The 27917-nt window shown below is 41.6% G+C and overlaps 1 protein-coding gene across 1 annotated transcript in view; it reads right to left on the bottom strand.

The window, feature by feature from the left end:
* Positions 1-1899: 1899 nt before the first annotated feature.
* The window catches only part of LOC121576811 (AP-1 complex subunit mu-1), a 37182-nt gene continuing 11164 nt past the window's right edge, over positions 1900-27917 (bottom strand). Inside the window, exons 8-12 of the mRNA XM_041890299.2 lie at positions 24154-24225; positions 23832-23990; positions 23517-23642; positions 14040-14115; positions 1900-3405 (exon numbers count right to left, since the gene is read on the bottom strand). Coding sequence (XP_041746233.1) covers positions 3383-3405; positions 14040-14115; positions 23517-23642; positions 23832-23990; positions 24154-24225 — 456 coding nt within the window. The 3' untranslated portion in view covers positions 1900-3382. The remainder of the gene's footprint in view (positions 3406-14039; positions 14116-23516; positions 23643-23831; positions 23991-24153; positions 24226-27917) is intronic.

The following is a 27917-nucleotide window of genomic DNA, read 5'->3' as shown; positions in this document are numbered from 1 at the left end:
TTTGTGGGGAAAAACTCATTTTGATTGGATTTTTTTTTATACTGGCCCCCCGTGGGAATCGAACCCACAACCCTGGCGTTGCAAACGCCATGCTCTATCAACTGAGCTACATCCCTGCCGGCCATTCCCTCCCCTACCCTGGACGACGCTGGGCCAATTGTGCGCCGCCCATGAGCCTCCCGGTCGCGGCCGGCTGCGACAGAGCCTGGATTCGAACCAGGATCTCTAGTGGCACAGTTAGCACTGTGATGCAGTGCCTTAGACCACTGCGCCACTCAGGAGTACAGTCTAGATCAGGGCTCTCCAACCCTGTTCCTGGAAAGCTACCCTCCTGTAGGTTTTCGCTCCAACTCCAGTTATACCTAACTTGATTCATCTTATCAACCAGCTAATTATTAGAATCAGGTGTGATAGATTAGGGTTGGAGCGAAAACCTACAGGACAGTAGCGCTCCAGGAACAGGGTTGGAGAGCCCTGGTCTAGATTGTATGGGGGAGAGGGGGAAGGAATATTGTCTCAATTTACAATAAGCTGGTCTTGGGCATCACTGTGCCCTCATAATGTTGACTTTGGTCTGATAGTTCCACAGCTTAAAGTTGACCATCTGAGGGTATTTATTGTTCTTCTGCTTCACGCCGATCCGATGGCATCACTCCAGATTCTCCGGTGATACATCCACGCCAAGCTCCTCCGATATCAGCTTGATCACGTAGCTTGAAAGGTCCCCTTTTTCCCTCGTCTTCCGGTAGGGACAATATTCTCATTATTTTGTCTCTTTTCTAGCTGATCCTGTTCATCTTCTTAAGTTTGCACCTTTGTTTCCAGAAGGCCAATTTTGTCTTGTTCGTCCAAGCGCACGCCTTGTATATGCATATCTGACACGATATAGACCACCTTCCTTTCGAGCAAATCAAATTTTTTAACAAAATTGTAAGTTTGTTTGTTTTGGTGAGCATTTAAGCTATGTTTTCCTGGATATCCTTCAGCTGTTCGCTGCTCTCATTTGCATCTCCAAGTTGTTCTTTGTCTTCTCCTCTAAGGGAAGCCATGACTTGTTGGGTTCCAGTCGCAGTGTCGCTTCATTCACAGATTGGTTCGCTGTTGTGTATAACCAACCGCTCCCTCTCTCCTGGTTGCTTGGGGATATATTGATCTATCGATTTTAAAGGCTTAACTATGTTGTCTGGCTTCTACATATAATCACAGCTGACAGTACAAAACAGAGCTACTATTCATCAACCCAATGTGTCCTATCAGTACATGCATGCGCTTCCTCAAGGAGACATACTTCTGTTGTGTAAAGGGCAGACCAGCTATGCAGAACCGGTCTATGTATCACCATTATGATCTAAAGCTCATCAGCTGAGACAATGGCAGATAGATTTGTTTTAGAGAGAGAGAGAGAGAGAGAGACTCACAGGCCTGCATGCTATTCACACCCCAGTGGTCTGCAGGGAGATATTCCATTCTGATCTGGAGCCGGAGCATGAGGAATGCACGCAACACAGCATCTGGACTCACATCACAACTCTCAGAGGAGAGTAGAAAGTGAATTAACACAAATGGGCTGTAGTGATAGATATCCAAGACCAGTTTGAATAGTTTTATGCTATGTTGGAATACTTTGAAAATACATCCTTCCTCCCACACTTTCTTGAAATCAATCATTGGTCAAACACGTTTGGATAGGTGAAAGCAGGGGTGCCACTACATAGCTTTCACAGATGCAGTCATGTCAGATAACTGATTGCATCCATCCATCCTTTGTTGAAGTATTTTCAAATTATTCAAATGTACCCCTAAACATGCTGCAGACAACATAATGCAGTAGGAAGCCTGCATTATGTAGTTCATCAATACAAAGGAAACAGTTCATCAATACAAAGGAAACAGTCAAGCTCTTTTTGATAAAACTACTTTATAGATGCTTGATTTTAAAGAAATGGATAACAATACATGCAACTCAATACCACTGCTAAAATAGGTTTCCTAATTTTAACTATTTGAAGGGTTCCTTGTGTCATATAATTAAAAAGTAAGCAAAAGTTTGGTTGGATGATGAAGTCCAACAAAAAAATATTTCATTCTATTTCATTTTAAAAGATCAATTAACTGAAGGTCTAAAAAAAAGTTAGATCAAATCGAGGACACTTTCCCGATACATTTTCTGGGGAAGCAAAAGCTCTCGCCACAACAGTGTTGTGATCAAAATGAATGGACAAAAAACACAGAGAAACCTCAAACCCAAACTCACAACCACTAGGACTGTTGTCTATTTGATTTGGACATAAACAACAGTTTACAGCAAACAAGACGATCAAACTATGAGGGAGAAAATATCCGATGGTGGGATCACCAAAGCAATGTTTTTGCAAATTTGCGGTTTACAGCTTTTGGCCTAGTTTTTGAGAACTTATTGAAATCAACCATGGCAGTCAACTGTTAACACAAGTCATCTAAAATATCTGCTAGCAATGTACAATAACATTTCATAGCTAGCTTCATTCAGAACGGTTTATAAATGTTGTATTCCACTGACCATGTTGTATTCCACTGACCAATGTGAGGATAAGAAACCAAAACAGAAAGATGAAAATGACACACAAAACAAACAAAAAAAACTACTCAGCAGCCAATTAGCAACTTAATACATCCTAATAAACATTTAGGATTTGATTCTTCACAGAGGTAATGGTGGCCTAAAGGAACTGCAATTTCTGAGTCATGAGAAAAACATAAAAACTGATATGTGGCACATATTTTATTATAGTTTGACCATTTTAAGTGCTCACTTCGATCTGCACGAATGTACCATTGCACATCATTCTCATCACAACAGCCATACAGACTATGCTGTCTGATGATTCCGGACCAGACAATATATTGAAGAGCTTTTTCAGCCTTGCATCAGGCTATCACCAAGTAAACGGGACAACAGATAAATGAAGAACGCTGTGTATAAATTCACATTAAACTTCTTATAACACTTTACTGTTTCATTGGTCACACTCAACTTGTAACACCTGAAATTAACCTATAAAATATATGATCACATCTCAGGCAGGTAATTTAGATGGTAAAGGGGTAAGTAGAGTATCAACAATTGTATTCATTATTTGCAACTGACCTACTATAGAAATATCATACATTTCACTACTTTTAGAACAGAACTGTAACCAAATAAAAGCTTATATTTAGAATTTTCAGAAGAATATAATTTTTGTATTATGGCACTAAACTTGAAACAAACTTCAAACTTGAAAACAAATGAAGACATTTGACAAGAAATGTCCATGACAAAGGACTAAAAGTAATTATACATCCGTGACCAATAATGGTCCATCCATAGAAATATGGACCATTCCCTTTCCTGTTGCAGTTTCTATTGGGTTCGGAGCTGGTAATCTGGAAAAGAAAATGGAAACAAATATCATTAGTTACATCAATTTTGTTGACAGTCATTCATGGATATTTACTGATATATAAACACCGGTTTGGCCATAAAAGCGCATGCTAATAGAGAAGCCATTTTCCTACCCTTCCACCTTAACCTCAAACACAATGGAAAATAATTCATCAAAATGAATTAGTGTTTTAATATTATTCCTAGAGCCAAACAAAAGAAAACCGGATGCGTCTCTTGGGAGCTGGCTCCGCCCATTGCAAAACTAACAGAGGACAAGTAAGTATGAGACAACTGATTAAACCAGCAGAACCAGCTCAAAGATAAGTTTCCTTATTTTGGTTCCCTAAGTCCAAAAATTGTGTGTTTGTAAGGAGATGTGGAGTTAAGTTCCTCTGGTGCTTTGCTTGGCAGTATGAGTTGTAAACAAACATACACAGATTTACAATGGGAAGCACACAGCTGTGTCCAGTTTGGTTTCTCCGCTCAGGCCAAGTTCTGACTGCTTATCTGTTCAGGAATCTCAGAGTTTTGAGTAGAGGTGAGCATGACATCCGCACTCCCTCCCTCACACACACACACACAACGGCTTGTGTACTTCTTTATGTTTGTGTGTTTGTGGACTGTGTGTGTCCTCTTACACATCACAACGAGGGCAAGCACGCAGCATGGGCCGGATTTAATGAGATCAGTACCGTCTGTTAGTAGAAACCTCTCCAAAATCACACTCTTTAGCCTAAGAAACACAGCCTCAATTTATGTAATAACAATAGTTCGTTATGGAAACAGTGTGGTGTGTGGAACGTTAGACGTGGAATGATAAAACCGCTTGCCCCCTAAGCCCAGCGTATCTGGTTTTCATTTGCCTTGAACCGTATCTGCTTTAAGAGCAATTAAGTGCAAAGGTTAAGGTGGAGCAATGTTTTTGTGGTTGTTAGGGGGAACCAGGGGCACTTGGAACAATAGTGACCGGAGCCCAATAGTATTGTTGTGTGACGTGGGTTGACTTGGAAACACACTACTGACATATTTGTAATTCGCTCGTGACGGTGGTTGGAGAAATTCTGTGCCAAATTCAGTAGTTATGAAGAGTCTAACACAGACGCCCACAAGTCCCTGCCACACACGCTTTAAATTTCACAACATGTTTACTTCTAGTGAAACTCAATGGTTCGCTTTCTAAATGTGGGGATTCATATTGTTAGTTTGAAATACTTTTTTCACGTGCATGAAACAGAATACTTTTGGACCCTTTTTAAACGTTGAACAACTAAAAGACCTAATAAACATCAAAATACTACTACTTTATAATATTATTTCTTAAAAAATATGATACTTTTAACGGAACTCTTTAATCCAGTCTACGCATCAGTCTAAATGACCGACTCGGTAGGATAACTATTTTTAATTGTAGCAAGCACATGCCACGGGCTAGACAATGGGTCTAGTGGCTCCCCCCCTTCTTAACCATCAAACACATGCTGGTTCCCTATATGGCTTTTGAGTGAGAACATTAAAAGGGGTAGAATAAGACAGCTTAAGTCTAGGACTACTTTGGCTGTGGTAATTGATAGGCTGTGTTTACAGGCCTTTACTGCCCGCTCATGGGAGATCTCTCATTTGGTCCTATGCTCCCCTCTCCCCAAAAACGCACGCACACACACACAGTTGTTCTTGCGGAGACGGAGCCAGTGCGTGGCTTTGCTGACTCAGGCTCCTGGCCACTGCACAGTCACACACACAGGGACACCCAGATTACGTGCCATTCGCTCTCCGTGGTCCACAACAAAGTGTTTGTCGGTGCAGGGGTAAAGCTAAACCACAGCCCTGTGACCTCACAGCCACCAACATGCCAATCAGGACCTAAGGCCACATCAAGGGCCCCAGGCCACTCTGAAAATCTGACAAGGCTTTTCAATCAGCCTGAAGAAACCACCAGGCTGCCAAAGGCATCAAGGTCTCTAGTTGAGTTAGGGCCAGTGCTTTATTGTTGTACAGTGACGTGTATCACTTCTCCATAAAAGAACACTGCTCCTCTTTAAAAGTGATATGAAACGTGGAATTTGAAGTACTTCGTCTTTCATTGTTTGATAACAGAGTGATATGTCATATCGGCTAGGCATTGGTCAATAATGATTAACTTCTTTCCCTTTGAAGTTGTAAACGTTAATAGATGAAGTTAATAAAACCACACAGGGTGCCACGCTTAATATTAAGGAAGCCTAATTACATCTGCTCTATTAAATGAATAAATCTCAAAGACTGAATCATCTGTCAGTTAAGGCTCAGGACATATTTCTGCTAACCTTGCATCACTTTTGATCAACAAAATTACAGAGGAGAAAAAAACAAAAACAAAATGGTGGTGTGGTAGCAGTCTGCGGTGGGCACTGGCAAGGAATCAGTCTGGAAACTGGTGCCCAGTGTGGCCACTAAAACCAAGAGCTCATCAAGATGATGCAAGCACTCAGATCAGGTGGCGTTGGCTTGTATTCAGTTGGGCCCTTGGGGGTGAATGTGGACTTAAAACTTGGCACTTCCCAGAGTACATGAGGTAGCCTACATGAGATGTCTTGTCTTCACAGTTAATTACAAACACCTTCACATCTAGTTTGTAATTACACGGCTGTGATCTCCTGTGTGGTTTAATTGCCGTGACAGCTTACATAACATGTTAACTTAATGTGTTTAATAACAGCTTTGATGAGAGATAAAGTTGGATTTTGTATTAACATTAGGGACATAAACAAAAGCTCTAGAACTAGTGGAATACGCCACACATGCACATGACAAATACAGATGCTTAGTATGGAAAAGGGTGGCTACAACTTCCCTTTTGGTGAGATACAACAGTGCAGTATGCTGGCACCGTTCTTAAATATATATTTTTTATATCTGTGTTAAACTAAAGAATTTAAAGATTAATCTATATGCACAGTACATCTACTGTAAGTATTCAGCGATCCACCCACAGTTAAGGTCTAACCTCTCCAGTATGAAATCTATCGCCCATACTTAAGACTTGAGTAATTCAACAGACCCACTGGTGCTTGTTTTATTAAATCTTATCAGAAACATTTAGAGAGAGAGGGACAATCGACAAAATTACGCTTTCAGTTTCAGCAGCCCTGAATTCCCCTACTCACATACGCATTCCTAAATCATTCCTTGGCTAAATGCACTGGCAATAACCCCTAGACAAAAGGTAACAAACATTTAAGAGCAAGGGCGTGCATATGTAGTCCCTGTGGGCTGCCTACACTCGTCATCCGCCAACCCCAAACTGGAGGGGTCACCATCGTTTGGCAAAGACCTCTCCGGCCAGCCCTCCCCTCTCGCTACGCAAGCAGGTTCTCTCAGTCCTCCGGGACCTCAAAGCTTTTACCCCCTCCTGTGTTTTTATTCCCTTTTTTCACTCTTGCAAAAGATAGTATCAATGCCAGAGGTGCAGAATCATTCTTAACTGCTCCAGCATATGTTGGTTTAATCTCTCCTCGCAGAAAATGGAGGTGGAACTCATCTATTCAGAGGGATTGAGACAAAAAGGAGCTGTCTTATTGCCAGGACTCATTATACTTTCTAGTGAAAATGGATCACTGGAGATTAGGCTTGGGCGGTATACCGTATATACTGGGCTATTTTGGGGGGGGGGGGTTTGGGGGGCCCTAAAGCTCAGGGGGGATGCATGCTACGCCACTACTTATAACTATAACTTAACTAAAACACTAACTCCAGCAATGCATTTGGTTTGCTAACTTGAAAGATCAAGCTTGTTGTTTACAGCAGAGACAATCAATCCCTCCTGGATCAAGATCTCTGCCTCCTAAATTTGTTTTGTGAGTCAAATGTATAATTTGTTTATGTTTGGAAAGAAAATAGCGCCCCTTGTGTGCACTGCTGGTAATACTGTATACCCCGGTATGGTACAGGAATGGTATGAAGACAGAGCTCAACATTCAGGCAGAGCTCAACATTCAGGGCTGCCCACTGGCCCAGCAACTTCTGCCGAGCTCACCTGGGCCAGTTAAGCAAGCTTTCATATAGCCGCTTGAGCCACTACATTTTCAAACTACAAAACAAAAAATAAGAATTTATATTTGTATTTAATCCTTAACAATCTTCCCAACATCTGACGCTTCACACTTAATCAGCATTCGGTTTCCAAGCGGAGGAAAGAATGTCAAAGTCTTCCCTCGCTGTCTCGAGTGAGCCCCGCCTCAGTAGGCTACGTCCTGGATACTCGTGCCAGACCCATCTCAGCGGAGGCGGGAAGCCCAATTCAGAGTTGAACATTGGCACTTGGATTCCACACAATCACAGAATAAAAGTCATCCACCTGCTTTTCAGTATTTTTTTTATATAAGACGACATCCTACACAGCGATGTCATTATTAGCAAAGAAAGGTTTACGTAGGCCTACACTATGGAACTGCTTGCTTGTCAAGACATGATCATTATTTACACAAATCACTTTTTGGTTAAATATAGGAAGAAGAAGAAGAAACATAAATATTTTAATAATGCTATTGTGTGTAGTCTATATCATTTTTAAAAAACAGATGAATTCCCAAATCTGTTAAGTAGCTATGTCGTTTATTTATCAGCTGAATATCAATTGTCGGGTGGCAAAAGAGCGCAACTCCTCACACAGCTGATTGCCGAGTGGAAAATAATACAGTGGGGGGAAAAAAGTATTTAGTCAGCCACCAATTGTGCAAGTTCTCCCACTTAAAAAGATGAGAGAGGCCTGTAATTTTCATCATAGGTACACGTCAACTATGACAGACAAATTGAGAAAAAAAATCCAGAAAATCACATTGTAGGATTTTTTATGAATTTATTTGCAAATTATGGTGGAAAATAAGTATTTGGTCACCTACAAACAAGCAAGATTTCTGGCTCTCACAGACCTGTAACTTCTTTAAGAGGCTCCTCTGTCCTCCACTCGTTACCTGTATTAATGGCACCTGTTTGAACTTGTTATCAGTATAAAAGACACCTGTCCACAACCCAAACTCCACTATGGCCAAGACCAAAGAGCTGTCAAAGGACACCAGAAACAAAATTGTAGACCTGCACCAGGCTGGGAAGACTGAATATGCAATAGGTAAGCAGCTTGGTTTGAAGAAATCAACTGTGGGAGCAATTATTAGGAAATGGAAGACATACAAGACCACTGATAATCTCCCTCGATCTGGGGCTCCACGCAAGATCTCACCCCGTGGGGTCAAAATGATCACAAGAACGGTGAGCAAAAATCCCAGAACCACACGGGGGGACCTAGTGAATGACCTGCAGAGAGCTGGGACCAAAGTAACAAAGCCTACCATCAGTAACACACTACGCCGCCAGGGACTCAAATCCTGCAGTGCCAGACGTGTCCCCCTGCTTAAGCCAGTACATGTCCAGGCCCATCTGAAGTTTGCTAGAGTGCATTTGGATGATCCATAAGAGGATTGGGAGAATGTCATATGGTCAGATGAAACCAAAATAGAACTTTTTGGTAAAAACTCAACTCGTCGTATTTGGAGGACAAAGAATGCTGAGTTGCATCCAAAGAACACCATACCTACTGTGAAGTATGGGGGTGGAAACATCATGCTTTGGGGCTGTTTTTCTGCAAAGGGACCAGGACGACTGGTCCGTGTAAAGGAAAGAATGAATGGGGCCATGTATCGTGAGATTTTGAGTGAAAACCTCCTTCCATCAGCAAGGGCATTGAAGATGAAACGTGGCTGGGTCTTTCAGCATGACAATGATCCCAAACACACCGCCCGGGCAACGAAGGAGTGGCTTCGTAAGAAGCATTTCAAGGTCCTGGAGTGGCCTAGCCAGTCTCCAGATCTCAACCCCATAGAAAATCTTTGGAGGGAGTTGAAAGTCCGTGTTGCCCAGCGACAGCCCCAAAACATCACTGATCTGCATGGAGGAATGGGCCAAAATACCAGCAACAGTGTGTGAAAACCTTGTGAAGACTTACAGAAAACGTTTGACCTGTGTCATTGCCAACAAAGGGTATATAACAAAGTATTGAGAAACTTTTGTTAATGACCAAATACTTATTTTCCACCATAATTTGCAAATAAATTCATTAAAAATCCTACAATGTGATTTTCTGGAAAAATTTCTCATTTTGTCTGTCATAGTTGACGTGTACCTATGATGAAAATTACAGGCCTCTCTCATCTTTTTAAGTGGGAGAACTTGCACAATTGGTGGCTGACTAAATACTTGTTTTCCCCACTGTATGTTCTAATAAGCCCAGTCACTGCACAACATTTCTAAATGCAATCTCAGGAAAAGACAACAGTTTTGATTGCAATTATTCAAACAAGAGCGTGATCACAGCTTTTCAGTGCTGCAACTCCATTTTTTACAATCGAGGTGTCTTGCATGACAATAAAAAAAGTAACCCAGGGAAGCGCGTCGGCCAATTTAATGCATAAACGGTATGCCTATATTCACTGTAAAATGCACACAATTACACAGTATTTGTTAAAAAACACTCAAAATCACATGATTCTATTAGCGACAGTGGGATTTTTTTTTTGTTGGGACATTAAAACAAGCAACAAGATGATATTTCGAGTCTGTGGTCTAGCTAATGATTAGCCCATTGTGGTAAACAATGCAAAAGAGCAACCCCATGGCTTCAGCCATGTAGCCTAGAGTATGTGGACAACTACAAATATCTAGGTGTCTGGTTAGACTGTAAACTCTCCTTCCAGACTCACATTAAGAATCTCCAATCCAAAGTTAAATCTAGAATCGGTTTCCTATTTCGCAACAAAGCCTCCTTCACTCATGCTGCCAAACATGCCCTCGTAAAACTGACTATCCTACCGATCCTTGACTTCGGCGATGTCATTTACAAAATAGCCTCCAACACTCTACTCAGCAAATTGGATGTAGTCTATCACAGTGCCATCCGTTTTGTCTCCAAAGCCCCATATACTACCCACCACTGTAACCTGTACGCTCTTGTTGGCTGGTCCTCACTACATATTCGTCGCCAAACCCACTGGCTCCAGCCCATCTATAAATCACTGCTAGGCAAATCCCCGCCTTATCTTAGCTCATTGGTCACCATAGCAACACCCACCCGTAGTCTGCGCTCCAGCAGGTATATCTCACTGGTCATCCCCAAAGCCAACACCTTATTTGGCCGCCATTCCTTCCAGTTCTCTGCTGCCAATGACTGGAACAAATTGCAAAAATCTCTGAAGCTGGAGACACTCATCTCCCTCACTAACTTTAAGCATCAGTTGTCAGAGCACCTTACCGATCACTGCACCTGTACACAGCCCATCTGAAATTAGCCTGCCCAACTACCTCATCCCTATATTGTTATTTATTTTGCTCATTTGTACCCCAGTATATCTATTTGCACATCATCTCTTGCACATCTATCATTCCAGTGTTAATACTAATTGTAATTATTTTGCACTATAGCCTATTTATTGCCTTACCTCCATAACTTGCTACATTTGCACACACTGTATATATATGTATTTCTGTTGTATTTTTGACTTTGTTTTGTTTTACCCCATATGTAACTCTGTGTTGTTGTTTTTAATCGCACTGCTTTGCTTTATCTTGGCCAGGTCGCAGTTGTAAATGAGAACTTGTTCTCAACTGGTTTACCTGGTTAAATAAAGGTGAAATAAAAAAATAAAATAAAAAATAGCCACCATGCTGCATCCATCAGACTACAGGTGATAATGCTTATTGCTATAATAGCACACCTGCCTGATAATATGGATCTTGTACATGCCCTAAAGATATTGCTTTTCATCAATATGTTATTGGGCTCATTTCAGGAGGAGAATATTATATTTTAAACGGTTTCATATGTTAAGGCTATATGTCATCCTTGAGAGGGGGGATGGTTTAATTTATTTTTCCCAAACAATCAGTGTAAATATCAGATTTTATGGTTAGCTATAATATAAGAAAAGGTACTTGTCCAGACTGCAAATGAAACATGAAATCACCCACTATTGAAATTCTGCGTTCATAACTTGCTTTCCTGTGATCTTTGCCCGGGCCAGTAATTTTCTCATTTGGGCCAGTAGTTCACTTGGTACTGGCCCGGCGTGCCGCTGACAAATTTACCTGAATGTCATACCCTGGAAGGTAAGAAAATCTGGCTACCGCCCAACCCTACTGGAGATATAGTTTGTCAGTTTAATCTACTTTTATTGTAGTAAAAACATTTACATGAATTCCATCAGCGAGTCAGCGATTCCAAATAGGCTACAGATAGACTGGATTTGAGCTAGGCTAGTCTTCAACTGTATCTTCAAGTCACGCTCGCAGACAACAACAGACCCAGGACCTGTAGTCTGACCTTGAACAGAGCAGACACAAAAGACCGCCCTGACCAAAAAATGTAACCCCCCGATTGACAAAGTATCAAAACAAACGTTACAGTCGAGCGGAGACGAATGCCTTCCTCTGGTTGATATTGGAGATAATTAATATTGGCTGGGTCTGCTTTGCTTTATAACTTAAGACAGCCATTCGTTGGGGTGTAGTACAGTGTGACAGCTGGCCAGCAGCCGCCAAGAACAATGCTATTGCCTGGCTGCTTCCTTCCTGCCAATCTGAGGTGGGAGGGGAGTGGCCCTGTCTCAGACCATCTGCACAGATAACCTTATTAGGAAGAGAGGCCTGGAGAGACGGACTGCAGACTGTACAGTCGTGGTCAAAAGTTGACACGAGTATTGGTCTTCACAAAGTTCGCTGCTTCAGTGTTATGAGATATTTTTGTCAGATGTTACTATGGTATACTGAAGTATAATTACAAGCATTCCAGAAGTGTCAAAGGCTTTTATTGACAATTACATTAAGTTTATGCAAAGAGTCAATATTTGCAGTGTTGACCCTTCTTTTTCAAGACCTCTGCAATCCGCCCTGGCATGCTGTCAATTAACTTCTGGGCCACATCCTGACTGATGGCAGCCCATTCTTGCATTATCAATGCTTGGAGTTTGTCAGAATTTGTGGGTTTTTGTTTGTCCACCCGCCTCTTGAGGATCGACCACAAGTTCTCAAATGGGATTAAGGTATGATGTTTTGTTCCCCGAGCCACTTAGTTATCACTTGCTCCATCATGCTGGAAAAGGCATTGGTCGTCACCAAACTGTTCTTGTATGGTTGGGAGAAGTTGCTCTCGGAGGATGTGTTGGTACCATTCTTTATTCATGGCTGTGTTCTTAGGCAAAATTGTGAGTGAGCCCACTCCCTTGGCTGAGAAGCAACCCCACACATGAATGGCCTCAGGATGCTTTACTGTTGGCATGACACAGGACTGATGGTAGTGCTCACCTTGTCTTCTCCGGACAAGGTGTTTTCCGGATGCCCCCAAACAATCGGAAAGGGGATTCAGAGAAAATGACTTTACCCCAGTCCTCAGCAGTCCAATCCCTGTACCTTTTGCAGAATATCAGTCTGTCCCTGATGTTTTTCCTGGAAAGAAGTGGCTTCTTTACTGCCCTTCTTGACACCAGGCCATCCTCCAAAAGTATTCGCCTCTCTGTGCATGCAGATGCACTCACACCTGCCTGCTGCCATTCCTGAGCAAGCTCTTCCCTGGTGGTGCCCCGATCCCGCAGCTGAATCAACTTTAGGAGACGGTCCTGGCGCTTGCTGGACTTTCTTGGGTGCCCTGACGCCTTCTTCACAACAATTGAACCTCTCTCCTTGAAGTTCTTGATGATCCGATAAATGGTTGATTTAGGTGGAATCTTACTAGCAGCAATATCCTTGCCTATGAAGCCCTTTTTGTGCAAAGCAATGATGACGGCACGTGTTTCCTTGCAGGTAACCATGGTTAACAGAGGAAGAACAATGATTTCAAGCACCACCCTCCTTTTAAAGCTTCCAGTCTGTTATTCTAACTCAATCAGCATGACATAGTGATCTCCAGCCTTGTCCTCGTCAACACTCTCACCTGTGTTAACGAGAGAATCACTGACATGATGGCAGCTGGTCCTTTTGTGGCAGGGCTGAAATGCAGTGGAAATGTTTTTTTGGGATTAAGTTAATTTTCATGGCAAATAGGGACTTTGCAATTAATTGCAATTCATCTGATCAATCTTCATGACATTCTGGAGTATATGCAAATTGCCATCATCAAAACTGAGGCAGCAGACTTTGTGAAAATTAGTATGTGTCACTCAAAACTTTTGACCACGACTGTACTGTAGAGCCTCACAACAAGATGTACAGTAGAAGAGGAGAGAGAAAATAATCAAATCCACTGGAGTTACAGACCACTTGCTAGCAGTCTGTCTCCTAGATGGATTCCATGGCAGGGAAAAAAGTTCCCTGAAGCAATATTCAGGAGGGTCCACCATGAAGCAGGAGATCCAATGGCGCCACGGAGGACAGGAGCAGAGCCACATGGCTGTTCAGACACATGCACAATCCAACACATAGGATTGATGGTAGATGACAGTGTTTTATATGCAGATGTTTAGTGGGTGGTATGATAATGAGAGATCATTATTACAGTAGTGGGCTGTGGTTAAGTCTTCTTTCGGAGGCTTTGAGAGTGTTTATGCCTATTATTATTATTATTATTATTATTATTATTATTATTATTATTATTATTATTATTATTCAGCCTTACCCCCGTTCTGTGTGATGTATCGAACCCATGGCAGAGCCTGGTAGCCACTCTTCTCAATGATCTTCAGGTAGCGCACCTAAAAACAAGAGTGAGCAAACGTTATCACAAAACAATGTCTTTCATCACACTGAGAGCAAACAGTGATTCAAGTGAGGAGGGGGGGGGTCGAACTCACATTCTGAGCCTGTTTGCAGAATCAGTGTTCATTGTAAAGTACACTATAATGAATATAACAAAATCGGGTGTACTGTATATGATACTGCATTGTTTTTACCAGGGTGATTTTATTTTTATATTCACTTAAATACTAACTTTAACAATGCCACGTTTCAGGCAACAACCATAAAGGTCAAATACGCCCTGGCTGCAACACAAGTCAATGTCTACAGATGAGAACTTTTCTCACATTCGAGAAACAAGCTGGTATGAAGAAGTGGTTAAGAAACTTTTCATTATTAATACAAAGTGGGGAACTGGCACTTCCCAATCCTATGTGAACTTTCATCAATTCTTCACTTGCCCTTCTTGTCAAACTACAACCTATTGAATAAGATCTACCAAGGGCACAAATATTGCATAATATTACATAAAGAATTTACCAAATCGAGCCATACCATGGGGGCGGGGTGGAGTGGGCTAACTGTTCCAATTAAGACTTTTATCCACTTCCCCAGAGTCAGATGACCTTGTGGACACCATTTTTATGTCTCTGCGTGCAGTTTGAAGGAAGATACCATAGATTTTCAGTCATTGCGCTAAAGCTAGTTGGCATTGTCTCGCAAAACTACCTCCAACTTCCTTCATACTGGATGCAAAGACATAAAAATGCCATCCATGAGTTCATCGGACTCTGGGGAAGTAGATAAAGGGCTTTATTGTCAAAAACCAGAAGTATCCCTTTAATATGCTTATCTTCGTGGTGGTCTTATCATTGAATTGAGCTTCATATTCCCCCATCATAAAACAGTTCCCCATTGTTTCATGGCCGGGCTCTCATTGAAACGAGGAGCACCTTGAGGCATTCAGAGATTCTATCAGAAAGAGAGTGGGGGGGATTAGGTCTTAAATCTTCCCCAAGATAAAACACTTGCAATAATGGCCCAGAGAATTACACTGACAGGCAGATTTGACAATGTGTAAATGGCCTCAGCACACCACACCGCAGCCCAGCTGTCTTCACATAAATTCTGAGCTTTTTATCAACACCATATGGGGAAGATAATAGTTTTTGCATTAGGGAGTGAAACACTTTACACCAAGGGTACCATCAATCATAACTGGGCCGTAACGAAGAAACCCAAGCTACTTACAGGACATCACCGGCCCTTATAGGCTCCTCAACGAGCACATCTAGGTCTGATCTGTCTGGGGGTCCTGATGAAGATGCAACAGGCGTGCAGTCGGCCGCCCAAAACAAATATTTTATCTTCCTCTCAGAAAGGTGTGAACACTGCTAGTACTAGGATGCAACCTGCCTCCAAGACACACAAGGTTCATTTGTCTCATAACAGGCAACAAAGAAACAATTGATGTAGTTCTGTCCTTGAGCTGTTCTTGACTATTAATGTTCGGTATTACGTCATGTTTTGTGTGGACCCCAGGAAGAGTAGCTGCTGCTTTTGCAACAGCTAACGGGGATCCTAATAAAATACCCCAAAATACCAGAACAGCTAGAGAGGGAGCTGCTGCATTCCTCTATGAAAAGGCTGTAATCCCACATACTGGTGCAAAGGTAACCTAGTAGGATACAAACACATAATTTACTCCACCGAGGTAAATCTGTCTGCTGACTTGACATTATCCATGTCAGACTAGTGCTGTATTTGGACTGTGAGCTGTAAATCTCCTCCCATTTGCGCACAACGCCAATTCCATGTGTAATTTAAGATCTAAAAGGGTGTTCGAGGCAGATCACACGACCGATATACAATGCGAAATGAATAGGTCTATATGCATGTGGGAGGACTATCTGAACTGTCTCAGAGCGGTGTGTGTGTGTGAGTGCCTCCGTGTGTGCGTCTGCAGTCTAGACAGTGGAGGCTCTTCTCATTGTGAGAACAGGAGGATCTCAGTGCTGGCATGTCAAAGCTAACATCAGTCAGGTCCAGTGGTTGTCATTGGCAGAACAGGAGCGCTAGCAGGTTAAAGCAAGCCTACAAGGCCGAATCAGAAAGGCCTGGTGGTTATCACTTTGACAGTGTCCCTAACTAACCTCAATTGTGCTACCACCTCATACATAGACCTACACAGCAATAAAGATTATGAATGACGTATTTGTAGAACATTTCCAAAACCTCTGGCCTATATTGATACATTCATACTTTTCTCAACAAGAATCACGCTAACCTTTAGTCTCATCTTGCCTAAATGTGATACGCTAACTGAGCCTATTCAAAGTTGAACTTAACTAATATTTCATAGTTTCTAAAGTTTTAGTTAACAAGAGTCATAGTGAGAAATAGCCAGAGATACAGGAATAGTACCCACCGGGTGAAACAAGGACAAAGCCTTATTCTCCTTCGGAAGTCTCCAACATTAGTTGACCTGTCTACAACTCTACACGGCCTGTGGTGAAATTGGTAGCTTCTTATTCCTACACTACCAGTTAGTCACAGACAGTAACAAGGTTGGCTGATGTGATTCTGTAATAAAAAGCAGCTAAATCGAGGTGTAGCCTACTATACTCTATGTCTAAGTTGTCTGGTGCCTTACAAATTTAGATGTTTGTTGTTATAAACTACAGTAAGACCAAAGCAGGCACGATTTGGCAACATTTTTCACACATTCAGTCCAAAGTTTCAGACACATTTGGACCAAGCTAAATATGCCATATTTCAAGGACACCCACTTGAAATATAGCATATTTAGCTTGGGGATGAATGTGTCCTCAGTCTTCAAGGATTTCTCTGAGATGGTTCAGAATGTGAAAACAGAGACAGTAGTTATTTATAAGCGGTTTCTCCAGGCTATCTGTTAGATCATTTACCATTTCAACAGCTCTTTGATTTGACCAGCATGAGGAAAGAGCTTCAATTAATGCTCAAGCTGAAAGGCACTGAATCTGTCAACCATGGTCCAATAAATAACTTGTTTTTGAAGTTCTTCTTTGAAACAACTAGGCCTACATGACAGCTCTACTACCTACTGATAGATGTCCGATCATTGCTATTTATAACAGGAACAACTTTTACATCAAATTAAGATCAAATCATCATCTGCATACAAAACATACAGCTAAGGCACATCCATCGATCGCTTTCTTGGGTACGTGAAGTTGGTACCACACCGTAATATCTACTTTTCAGGATATCTGTGATGATGTCTGTGCCAAATAACGTTTTTATTTTCATACACAGTACAAACATGATATGGACTATGATATATTTCGTGTAAATGTTATAGTACATGAGTACTGGCAGTTAGCCGTGCGTTCTATTCTGGTGGTTGACTAGGCCTATATGGAGTACATCTCTGAGGGGCTGGTGGGTCACACCACTGTGTCTGAGGGGAGGGGGAACCTGGCTATAATTATCCCCTGGAGGGGGACAGATGAGCCCTGATGTGGTTTCCCCCCCCTACCATCAGCAGGCTATAAAGAAAAACTGCAGCCCCCGCCTCTACAGCAGTCCAACCACTCTGGTGGTAAACTTCCCTTTTCTACCTCAGATGGGATATAGCTGGGGTGCTTGATGCGCATCTGCCTGTACGTCTGGCAAGGCTGGCGGTGGGGTTAAACACCACTTTGATACGCTCTGATATACCACACTGTCTAATTAAGGAGCTGATGACGTGGCTCCTCTTTTTTTTTTTCTGGTGCCGTGTGTCGTGTCCGAGAGACAAGGGAGCGTGGAGAGAGTGAGCACGCACAGTCGCACACACACCCAGAGGCACGCATACATACGCCCACACACCAGGGTTTCCGTTAGGAAAATGTGGTGCCGGACATTTGACCGGCAGCATTTTAATTTCGCAGACATTTAAGAAATTTACCGGACCCATATGCATTGGATGCGTAAACTGATTAGGGCGTCCATCCACGGTGCTCAGAATGACTGAAATCACATGTAGATAAGGGTAGGCCTAATTCTCGAGGATGCAACGGTGTGCGTCCTTCTTACCGAATTCCGATGCCAATTTGAAATGTTAGAATAACGGTCCACATTTACTTTTCCACAGTCAACAACAAGAGTATTGAACAGCAAAATCACAAGCCTATGTCAATCTACTATCCTCCACAGTAGAAAAGTTCACCTATTCTATTGGTCAGCTTGTCGTTCTGTGTGAGAAATAAATAGCGTATTCCAAAACAGACTCTGGGAGTTGTCGGATGATATATCACAAATTCATACAACCAGCAGGCCTAGGCTACATCGAAAAAACATTAAAAAGCAATGAGGCTCATACAACAGATCAGAACATTTAGCTTAAAATGTTGATAAACTATACTGAACAAAAAAATTTAAAAACGCAACATGCAACAATTTTACTGACTTAAACTTTATGTAAGGAAATCAGTCAATTGAAATAAATTAATTTGACCCTAATCTATAGATTTCACATGATTGGGCAGGGGCGCAGCCATGGGTGGGCTAAGGCCCACCCACTGGGGAGCCAGGCCCAGCCAATCAGAATACGTTTTTCCCTACAAAAGGGCTTTATTACAGTATTTCATCAGCTGTCCCGAGTGGCTGGTCTCAGACAATTCCGCAAGTGAAGAAGCCGGATGTCGAGGTCCTGGGCTGGCGTGGTTACACGTGGTCTGCGGTTGGGAGGCTGGTTGGACATACTGCCAAATTCTCTGAAACGACGTTGGAGGCAGCTTATGGTAGAGAAATTAACATTCAACTCTCTGGCAACAACTCTGGTGGACATGCCAATTGCACGCTCCCTCAAAACTTGAGACATCTGTGGCATTGTGTTATGTGACAAAACTGCACATTTTAGAGCAGCCTTTTATTGTCCCCAGCACAAGGTGCACCTGTATAATAATCATGCTGTTTAATCAGCTTATTGATATGCCACACCTGACAGGTGGATTGATTATCTTGGCAAAGGAGAAATCCTCACTAACTGGGATGTAAACAAATATGTACACAAAATTTGAGAGATAAGCTTTTTGTGCGTATGGACATTTTTGGGGATCTTTTATTTCAGCTCATGAAACATGGGACCAACACTTCACATGTTGCGTTTATATTTTTGTTCAGTATATTATTTATTCTCATTATAAGCACAGCAATGCACACAAGGCAGTAGGTACTCGCGAATGTTCATTCCATAATGCACTTGTTGTCAAAAGCGCACCACACATGTGAGCGGTTTCATGAGACAGATGAAAATATGTAGAAATGTAGAAAGAGGGCAGATAAAGATGCAACAACTAGCATGGGATGCTAATATGACTAGGATTGTGCCTTTGGCTACTGGACAATGAAAGACATTTGAAAACCAATAGGACATGAGAGAATAGGCTACTGGTTTCAATGGCATATGGAAGTCTTTATAAAATAATTACTTGCACGTTTGGTTGGATTTTGGCTAGGCTACTTTGAAGCAAGGTAAGACATGCCTCATATGATGTTGCCAATTATTTTAATGATTACTTCATTGGCAAAGTGGGCAAACTTAGGCAGGAAATGCCAACAATGAACAGTGAGCCATCGCATTCATGCATTAAAAAAAAACAATTATGAAAGAAAAGCATTGCTTATAGGGAAGGGCACTCAACATGTACTGCACTGACACAAATGACTGATGATTGGTTGAAATAAATTGATAAGAAGATTGTGGGAGCTGTACTGTTAGATTTCAGTGCAGCCTTTGATATTATTGACCATAACCTGTTGTTGAAAAAACTTGTGTTATGGCTTTTCAACCTCTGCCATATCGTGGATTCAGAGCTATCTATCTAATAGAACTCAAAAGGGTTTTCTTTAATGGAAGCTTCTCTAATGTCAAACATGTCAAGTGTGGTGTACCACAGGGCAGCTCTCTAGGCCCTCTACTCTTTTCTATGTTTACCAATGACCTGCCACTGGCATTAAACAAAGCATGTGTGTCCATGTATGCTGATGATTCAACCATATACGCATCAGCAACCACAGCTAATGAAGTCACTGAAACCCTTAACAAAGAGTTGCAGTCTGTTTTGGAATGGGTGGCCACTAATAAACTGGTCCTGAACATCTCTAAATCGAAAAGCATTGTATTTGGTACAAATCATTCCCTAAGTTCTAGACCTCAGCTGAATCTGGTAATGAATGGTGTGGCTGTTGACCAAGTTGAGGAGACTAAATTACTTGGCGTTACCTTAGATTGTAAACTATCATGGTCAAAACATATAGATTCAATGGATGTAAAGATGGGGAGAGGTCTGTCCGTAATAAAGAGATGCTCTGCTTTTTTGACACCACACTCCAAAAAGCAAGTTCTGCAGGCTCTAGTTTTGTCTAATCTTGATCATTGTCCAGTCGTGTGGTCCAGTGCTGCAAGGAAAGACCTAGTTAAGCTGCAGCTGGCCCAAAACAGAGCGGCACGTCTTGCTCTTCATTGTAATCATAGGGCTGATATAAATACTATGCATGCCAGTCTCTCTTGGATAAGAGTTGAGGAGAAACTGCATTACTTCTTCTTTTTATAAGAAACATTCATGTGTTGAAAATCCCAAATTGTTTGCATAGTCAGCTCTGACACACACACTTACACCACCAGACATGCCACCAGGGGTCTTTTCACAGTCCCCAAATACAGAACAAATTAAAGAAAGTACAGAATTATATAGAGCCATTATTGTATGGAACTCCGTTCCATCTCATATTGCTCAAATAAACAGCAAACCTGGTTTCAAAAAACAGATAAAGCAACACCTCACGGCACAACGCCTCTCCCCTATTTGACCTAGATAGTTTGTGTGTATGTATTGATATGTAGGCTACGTGTGCCTTTTAAAAAAATGCTTGTAGTTCTGTCTTGAGCTGTTCTTGTCTATTAATGTTCTGTATTATGTCATGTTTCATGTTTGTGTGGACCCCAGGAAGATTCAGCCTGCTGCTTTTGCAACAGCTAATGGGGATCCTAATAAAATACCTAAAATATGTAGTAAAACGTTCATGTTTCAAACAATGAAGTAGGCCTATAGGTTTTCAAAATGCATACTGCCTCCAGCTCATTGCAAAGTGGTGTTTGATGTGCTGAAGCCTGCCTAGTTGCACTTAAATGGTGCTTCAATTAGCAGTTGAGAAATAAAAAGAGTTGCTATTTTTTAATCGTGGCCAAAACTGTTTTTGAACACACGATTGCATTTACAATTGTTGAGCAATGATTGGGCTTATAAAAGCATCTTTCACACCAGCAGCAACTAACAAGCTGTTTGATGGAGCTGTAGCAGCAGCTCTCGCGCTACATTGACAGGTATTTCAATCAATGAGTAGGCTAAAATGCATGTTTTCTTCTCCTGGACAATTGGCCGAAGCCATTTTTATTTATCGGCTTTTCTTGGATGTATTTTTTTTTTTTCCGGTTATTACTGGCTAACGGAAACCCTGCCAGACACACACACACACACACACACACACACACACACACACACACACACAGACACACAGACACACAGACACACAGACACAGTAGTGAGTAGTAAATGGCATACTCTCTGTAATAAGTTCAGGCTGCCTAAATGTTCCCTCCATGCTAGCAGAGATCCTTGGTGGTGTGCGGTGCGGTGGGCTCCGTTGGAGCTACCACAGAGGCACTGCACAATTCAAGAGGACCTGGAACACCAGCGAAGCGGCCTTGGGGTCAGCCAGAGCCACAAAATACAGTAGCTCAATCAAACTCCCTAAATAGTATCTTCCAGCAGCTAATAGTGGCATCTCTCTGATGATGGCTCCATTGATCTCTGGTTGAGTGTGTTGAGGAGCTGCGATTTACAAGCAACTCTTTCCTCAAGGTGCCATTACTGGGGTTAAGTAGACCTACATGTGGCTATGTTAACGAGAGCATCTTGGAGTGATGATGAAACCTTTCAGTGACCGTTCTCTGATAGAACATAACAGGAAAACACTGTCAATATCTCTGTCGCTTGATTTCATTACACAATCCCTCATTTCCCATTAGTGCCAAAACTTCCTGATTTCCAGAGAAATTCAAGCAAAGTGTAATTTAAACCTCTGCCTCAATTCTGTGTGGGATGCTGTTATTGAATGTATTGCAGAACATCGATATGGGTCATTCCACCTCAAAAAGCACAATAGGTTTGACACCCACCATCTCAGATTGTTCTGAAATTGTTTCTGTTGCTAGAAACATAAGATTAGCATAACTGCAACATTATTTTGTTGAAATAGAATTGGAACTGAGAAATTAAGCTAATTGATTGCACCCAAATTGGCCATTTTAATTTATCGGATTCATATCATATTCAATAAATATAGACCCTAACATCAGATTTTGACTAAACCTTTTTCTAACAATGAGTTAGACATGAGGAATCCAAAGAAATGGTCAAAAGCAACCCACTGACCCACCACACCCCAGCAACGAGTATATAGTATCAGTTATCTATGTCTGACAAGTAGTATAGAGGTGCGGCTCAGAGTATTGCTTCTTCATCCTATGTCAAGTATTCCCAGTGAATTTGGTGATGTTTTTCTTCCCCTGAAATATGTCACAACAACTGTGGGAAGCATTGGAGTCAACATTGGCCAACATCCTTGTGAAATGCTTGACACCTTTTAGAGTCCATGCCCTGACGAATTTAGGCTGTTCTGAGGGCATACAAAGACATGAGGTGAGAGAACTCCCTCTGAGCCAATGAAAAGGCATTCCTTTGATTCTCTGGGCTATGATGTCGTTTCCCTGGTGGCAGATATGGAGGTTGATTGAATATATCAGGGGACCCACAGAGAATGACATTGACCCAGAACAACAAGGACCTGCACACTGTACTGTGCTCCTAATTGTTCTTCGCTTAACCATCCCATCTACAAGCTTTTGACCATTATGTCACAGTATTATGGTCAAAACAAGGCAATTTAGAGTCCTAAAAGCAGTGAGTGTGTGCATCGTTTATTATTTAAAAAAATTGGCAATTGCCTGATGCTGTTTCCCAGAAAGAGTGCAACTTATCAACTCCTAAGCTCTCCAGTGTAGCTTTGTAACAGAGAGACCCACATCTTTGACAGAGACCCACCAGGCAAACGCTATGATGAAGGGATGTTGTTCTACCTGTGTTGACTGACAGTGTGCCTGTCATACAGTCTGTCGTCAAAATGCCATATACAAATAGCACCAGTCCCCGAACAGCAAACCAGGCTCACCAAACCAGGCAAACCTCAGGTCTCAGCTTGAACAGCCAGACCTCATATGTGTTATAATAGCTCCATCATGTGTTAGAATGATTTCCAGTGTCCCACTACTAAAAGCAACAAGAGACACCTGGTGGATAGAATAGGTACTGCAGTGAGGACGGCATCTTACCTGGATGCCAGAAGTAGTGAAGTAGGGGATCTCAAACTTGACACTGATGGGGGGCTTCCCCTCCTTGTCCTCTGCTTCCACACTGGGCAGACCGAAGTGGGCTCTCATCAGATACTCCTTACCCCCCTGGGACAAGATGAAACAGAGCAAGAGTTAGGATTGTGGTGTTGTTTCTTTTTACATAAAATGATCCAGGTTAGTTGAAGTGACACTTGAGATCTTTATTTCTGGTTATGATGTTCAATCACTTAAAGAACCCCACTTTGAGAACTATGGTTTACTGTAGCATACAGTCCAGTGTGTTGTTGTACTCACCGGGAATGACTTAATGGACCAGACGACCTCGCTGTTCTCTGGGATCCACTTGACACTGCCCACTGTGGTCTTGAACTTGGGCGAGTCGGCGTCTGTGGGAACTGGAATGTGGATCTCCACGTTGTTGGCCGTGGACCGCCTCTTGAACTGACTTTTAGCCTGAGTGAGTGAGTGAGTGAGTGAGTGAGTGAGAGATCAATATATTGTATTTCAGAAGATCATGCTTATAGTGTTTATGATAGCTTCGTGGTTAACTATTGATTTGATACCAAAGCATACTGTTATCTTAGCTGCTGGGTAACGTTACAGGGCTGGTGTTTACCTTGATCATGTACTCGATCCTGCTGTGGGAGTGTTTCTCTATCACAGACTCTATCCAGATCAGGGGCTTCACCTGGGGACAACACATTTCAAAGGCTTAAAAAAACAACTCCTCATCAATACAACAAAAGTGTAATTTCTGCTTTGACACGTCTTTCTCATACATGCATGTCATGATGTCACAATCTCATATGCATAAAAAAATGTACTAATACCGTAAAGCTGCAATCTACATAAGATGAAACAGTGCCACTGTTTACACCAGCGCATTTATTATTGTTTTAGTTGATGAAACGGATGAGAGGAGCATCCAGCATCGTAGCAAAAAAAAAGTACATACTCTGCTGTTCTATCGCGCATGCGATGATATGCAATGATGTCCGAGGGAAGAAAACTGTATTCGTTGTTCGAAGTAACTTCTTTGTTGTTGTAATAATCGCAAAATGGATGTGGCAGTTTCACCAAGTAAGGATTTCAACTTTTACTTGAACACTTCTAATGGCATGCGCATCCCAAAAGGGCGGTTTCCCGGACAGATATAAAGCCTAGTCTTGGACTGAGAAGACATTTCAATGGATAATCTCCATTAAACAGGGGTTTGAAGCCCTTTGAATGGAGAATATCCATAAACAACATGGGCTTGCAGATTCAGAGACTCTTTAAAGGTGCAATATGCCGAAATTACGCCGCCATTTCCTGGTTGCTAAAATTATAATAGTACGCCTAATTTTAGTTTGTGAAAAAACAAGCAGTCATTGTGTAGAGAATCATTGTACCATCTAAACCACTGTGAAATACATTTTCCATAACTAAAAATATTGTATAGTAAACAAAAATAAACGCAACATGCAACAATTTAATTGATTTTACTGAGTTACAGTTCATATGTGGAAATCAGTCAATTGAAATAAATTCATTAGGCCCTAATCTATGGATTTTACATGACTGGGAAAACAGATATGCATCTGTAAAAAAAAAAAAATGGGCCTCAGTTTCTCGTCACTGTAGTTTTGTGCATTCAAATTGCCATCAATAAAATGCAATTGTATTTGTTGTCCGTAGCTTATGCCTGCCCATACCATAACCGCATCGCCACCATGGGGCACTCTATTCATAACGTTGACGTCGGCAAACCGCTCACCCACACGATGCCATACACATGGTCTGTGGTTGTGAGGCCGGTTGGACGTACTGCCAAATTCTCTAAAACAACGTTGGAGGCGGCTTATGGTAGAGAAATGAACATTCAATTCTCTGGCAACAGCTCTGGTGGACATTCCTGCAGTCAGCATGCCAATTGCACGTTCTCTCAAAACTTGAGACATCTGTGGCATTGTGTTGCGTGACAAAACCGCACATTATAGAGTGGCCTTTTATTGTCCCCAGCCCAAGGTGCACCTGTGCAATGATCATGCTGTTTAACCAGCTTCTTGATATGCCACACCTGTCAGGTGGATGGATTATCTTGGCAAAGGAGAAATGCTCACTAACAGGTATATAAAAAAAATAGTGCACAATTTGAGAAATATTTTTTTTGCGTATGGAACATTTCTGGGATCTTTTATATCAATCAGATCATGAAACATGGGACCAACACTTTACATGTTGCGTTTGAAGTTGGTGTACAAACCCAAAAGTAAAAGACGCAAAACCAAAACTTCAGAATGGGAAGCATAGAAATAGCACACATAGAAAATACCTACCGCTTTGTAGACTTGCTTTCAACGGGAATAATTTTTTTATTTTACCTTTATTTAACTAGGCAAGTCAGTTAAGAACAAATTCTTATTTACAATGACGGCCTACACCGGCCAAACCCGGACAACGCTGGGCCAATTGTGCGCCGCCCTATGGGACTCCCAATCACGGCCGGTTGTGATACAGCCTGGAATCGAACCAGGGGGTCTGTAGTGACGCCTCAAACACTGAGATGCAGTGCCTTAGACCACTGCGCCACTCGGGAATGAAAGATCTAACTCACATTTCTATGTGAATTTGGTTGGGTTGACCAAAAAACTAGCTTAAAATCCCTGCTGAAGACACACTTTTATAAAGATGCTTTTAATGTATGATTTCAATGTATGAGTTTAATTAGCTATCTTTTTTCATTCTCCTTCCTCTAGTCTTTGTTAGTACTTGTATTTTATGATGTGAAGCACTGTTACTTGTATTGAAAAGCACTATAAAAATAAAGTTATTATGAGGGGTTATTCTTAGATGGTCAAATAACTCAAGCATGAAAAAAATCTAATTTGGCACACAGAAACTAGAGGCCATGAGTAACTTGGTCAAAAAGAATGGCACCGATTGGCCTATAGGTGGCGCCGTTATAAGCAATCTCACTTAAACCCTCATATCCACTATCCTCATTGACCTAGAGACTTGAAACTTTGTATGTAGGTGTCTTTTCTTATGCTAAAACAATTTTGCCTCAAGGGCCCATAAGGTCCATCAGGATAGATTTTCTTCCATCCAAATAACACTGGTATGCATGCCCATGGTACATCGCTTAACTTAGTTTGAGAAGAGCTACGGGATTGGTTAAGAGATGGCTGAGTTATTGTTAAATCAGGAAATCAGATTTTACGTGTCCATTTAAATCCTTGGTAAATCCACTTCACAATGGCCTATCAACTTAACTTTATCGAATACATTACCATGATGAACCATGTTAGGTTTGGCATTGATATCTTAAATAATAAGGAACCTTTTTTTTGTTAGTTTTTTATCTTGACATACATTGTTGGGAGATTTTTATAACTAACCCAAGATAGACCAAAGCCTGTTGTTTCCAACGGGAGCAAATTAATTATAGTGGGCAGAGCCAAGAACAAGCAAGGAGGTGGGCAGAGCCAACACGAGCTAGTGAGATCCTATTGGCACGTTCTAGCATTTATTTGCATATTTCCATTAGGGAATGCCTACTCTGTGAAGTGTGCAATAACTCAATTCGCCCTTGCACTCATAAACAATGAAAAATTGTGAAACTTTGGCAAAGGGTAAAGTCTACAAAACGCAGTCCACTGTTTGTTACAGATTCTAGTTTTGGAAACAGAATACTCTATGGAGACAAAATGTTTAAATCAATGAAAAAAATTTGCAGAATGTTTGCCAAAATCCATTTCGCTTCACCAACTGCCGGCCACTGGGCTTCCTCTCATCACCATATTTGGTATTGAGTGGAAACGCCAACCAGGATGCTTCATATTTATATATCCAGTGAAATATCTGGCTCATTGCTCTGTGATGTATGGTTATACAGTGAGGGAAAAAAGTATTTGATCCACTGCTGATTTTGTACGTTTGCCCACTGACAAAGAAATGATCAGTCTATACTTTTAATGGTAGGTTTATTTGAACAGTGAGACAGAATAACAAAAAAATCCAGAAAAACGCATGTCAAAAATGTTATAAATTGATTTGCATTTTAATGAGGGAAATAAGTATTTGACCCCCTCTCAATCAGAAAGATTTCTGGCTCCCAGGTGTCTTTTATACAGGTAACAAGCTGAGATTAGGAGCACTCCCTTTAAGAGTGTGCTCCTAATCTCAGCTCGTTACCTGTATAAAAGACACCTGTCCACAGAAGCAATCAATCAATCAGATTCCAAACTCTCCACCATGGCCAAGACCAAAGAGCTCTCCAAGGATGTCAGGGACAAGATTGTAGACCTACACAAGGCTGGAATGGGCTACAAGACCATCGCCAAGCACCTTGTTGCGAAGAGTTGCTGCGATTATTCGCAAATGGAAGAAACACAAAAG

This window comes from Coregonus clupeaformis, chromosome 11 (genome assembly GCF_020615455.1).
Source record: "Coregonus clupeaformis isolate EN_2021a chromosome 11, ASM2061545v1, whole genome shotgun sequence".
NCBI lineage: Eukaryota > Metazoa > Chordata > Actinopteri > Salmoniformes > Salmonidae > Coregonus > Coregonus clupeaformis.
This window is presented reverse-complemented; position numbering and strand designations above follow the sequence as displayed.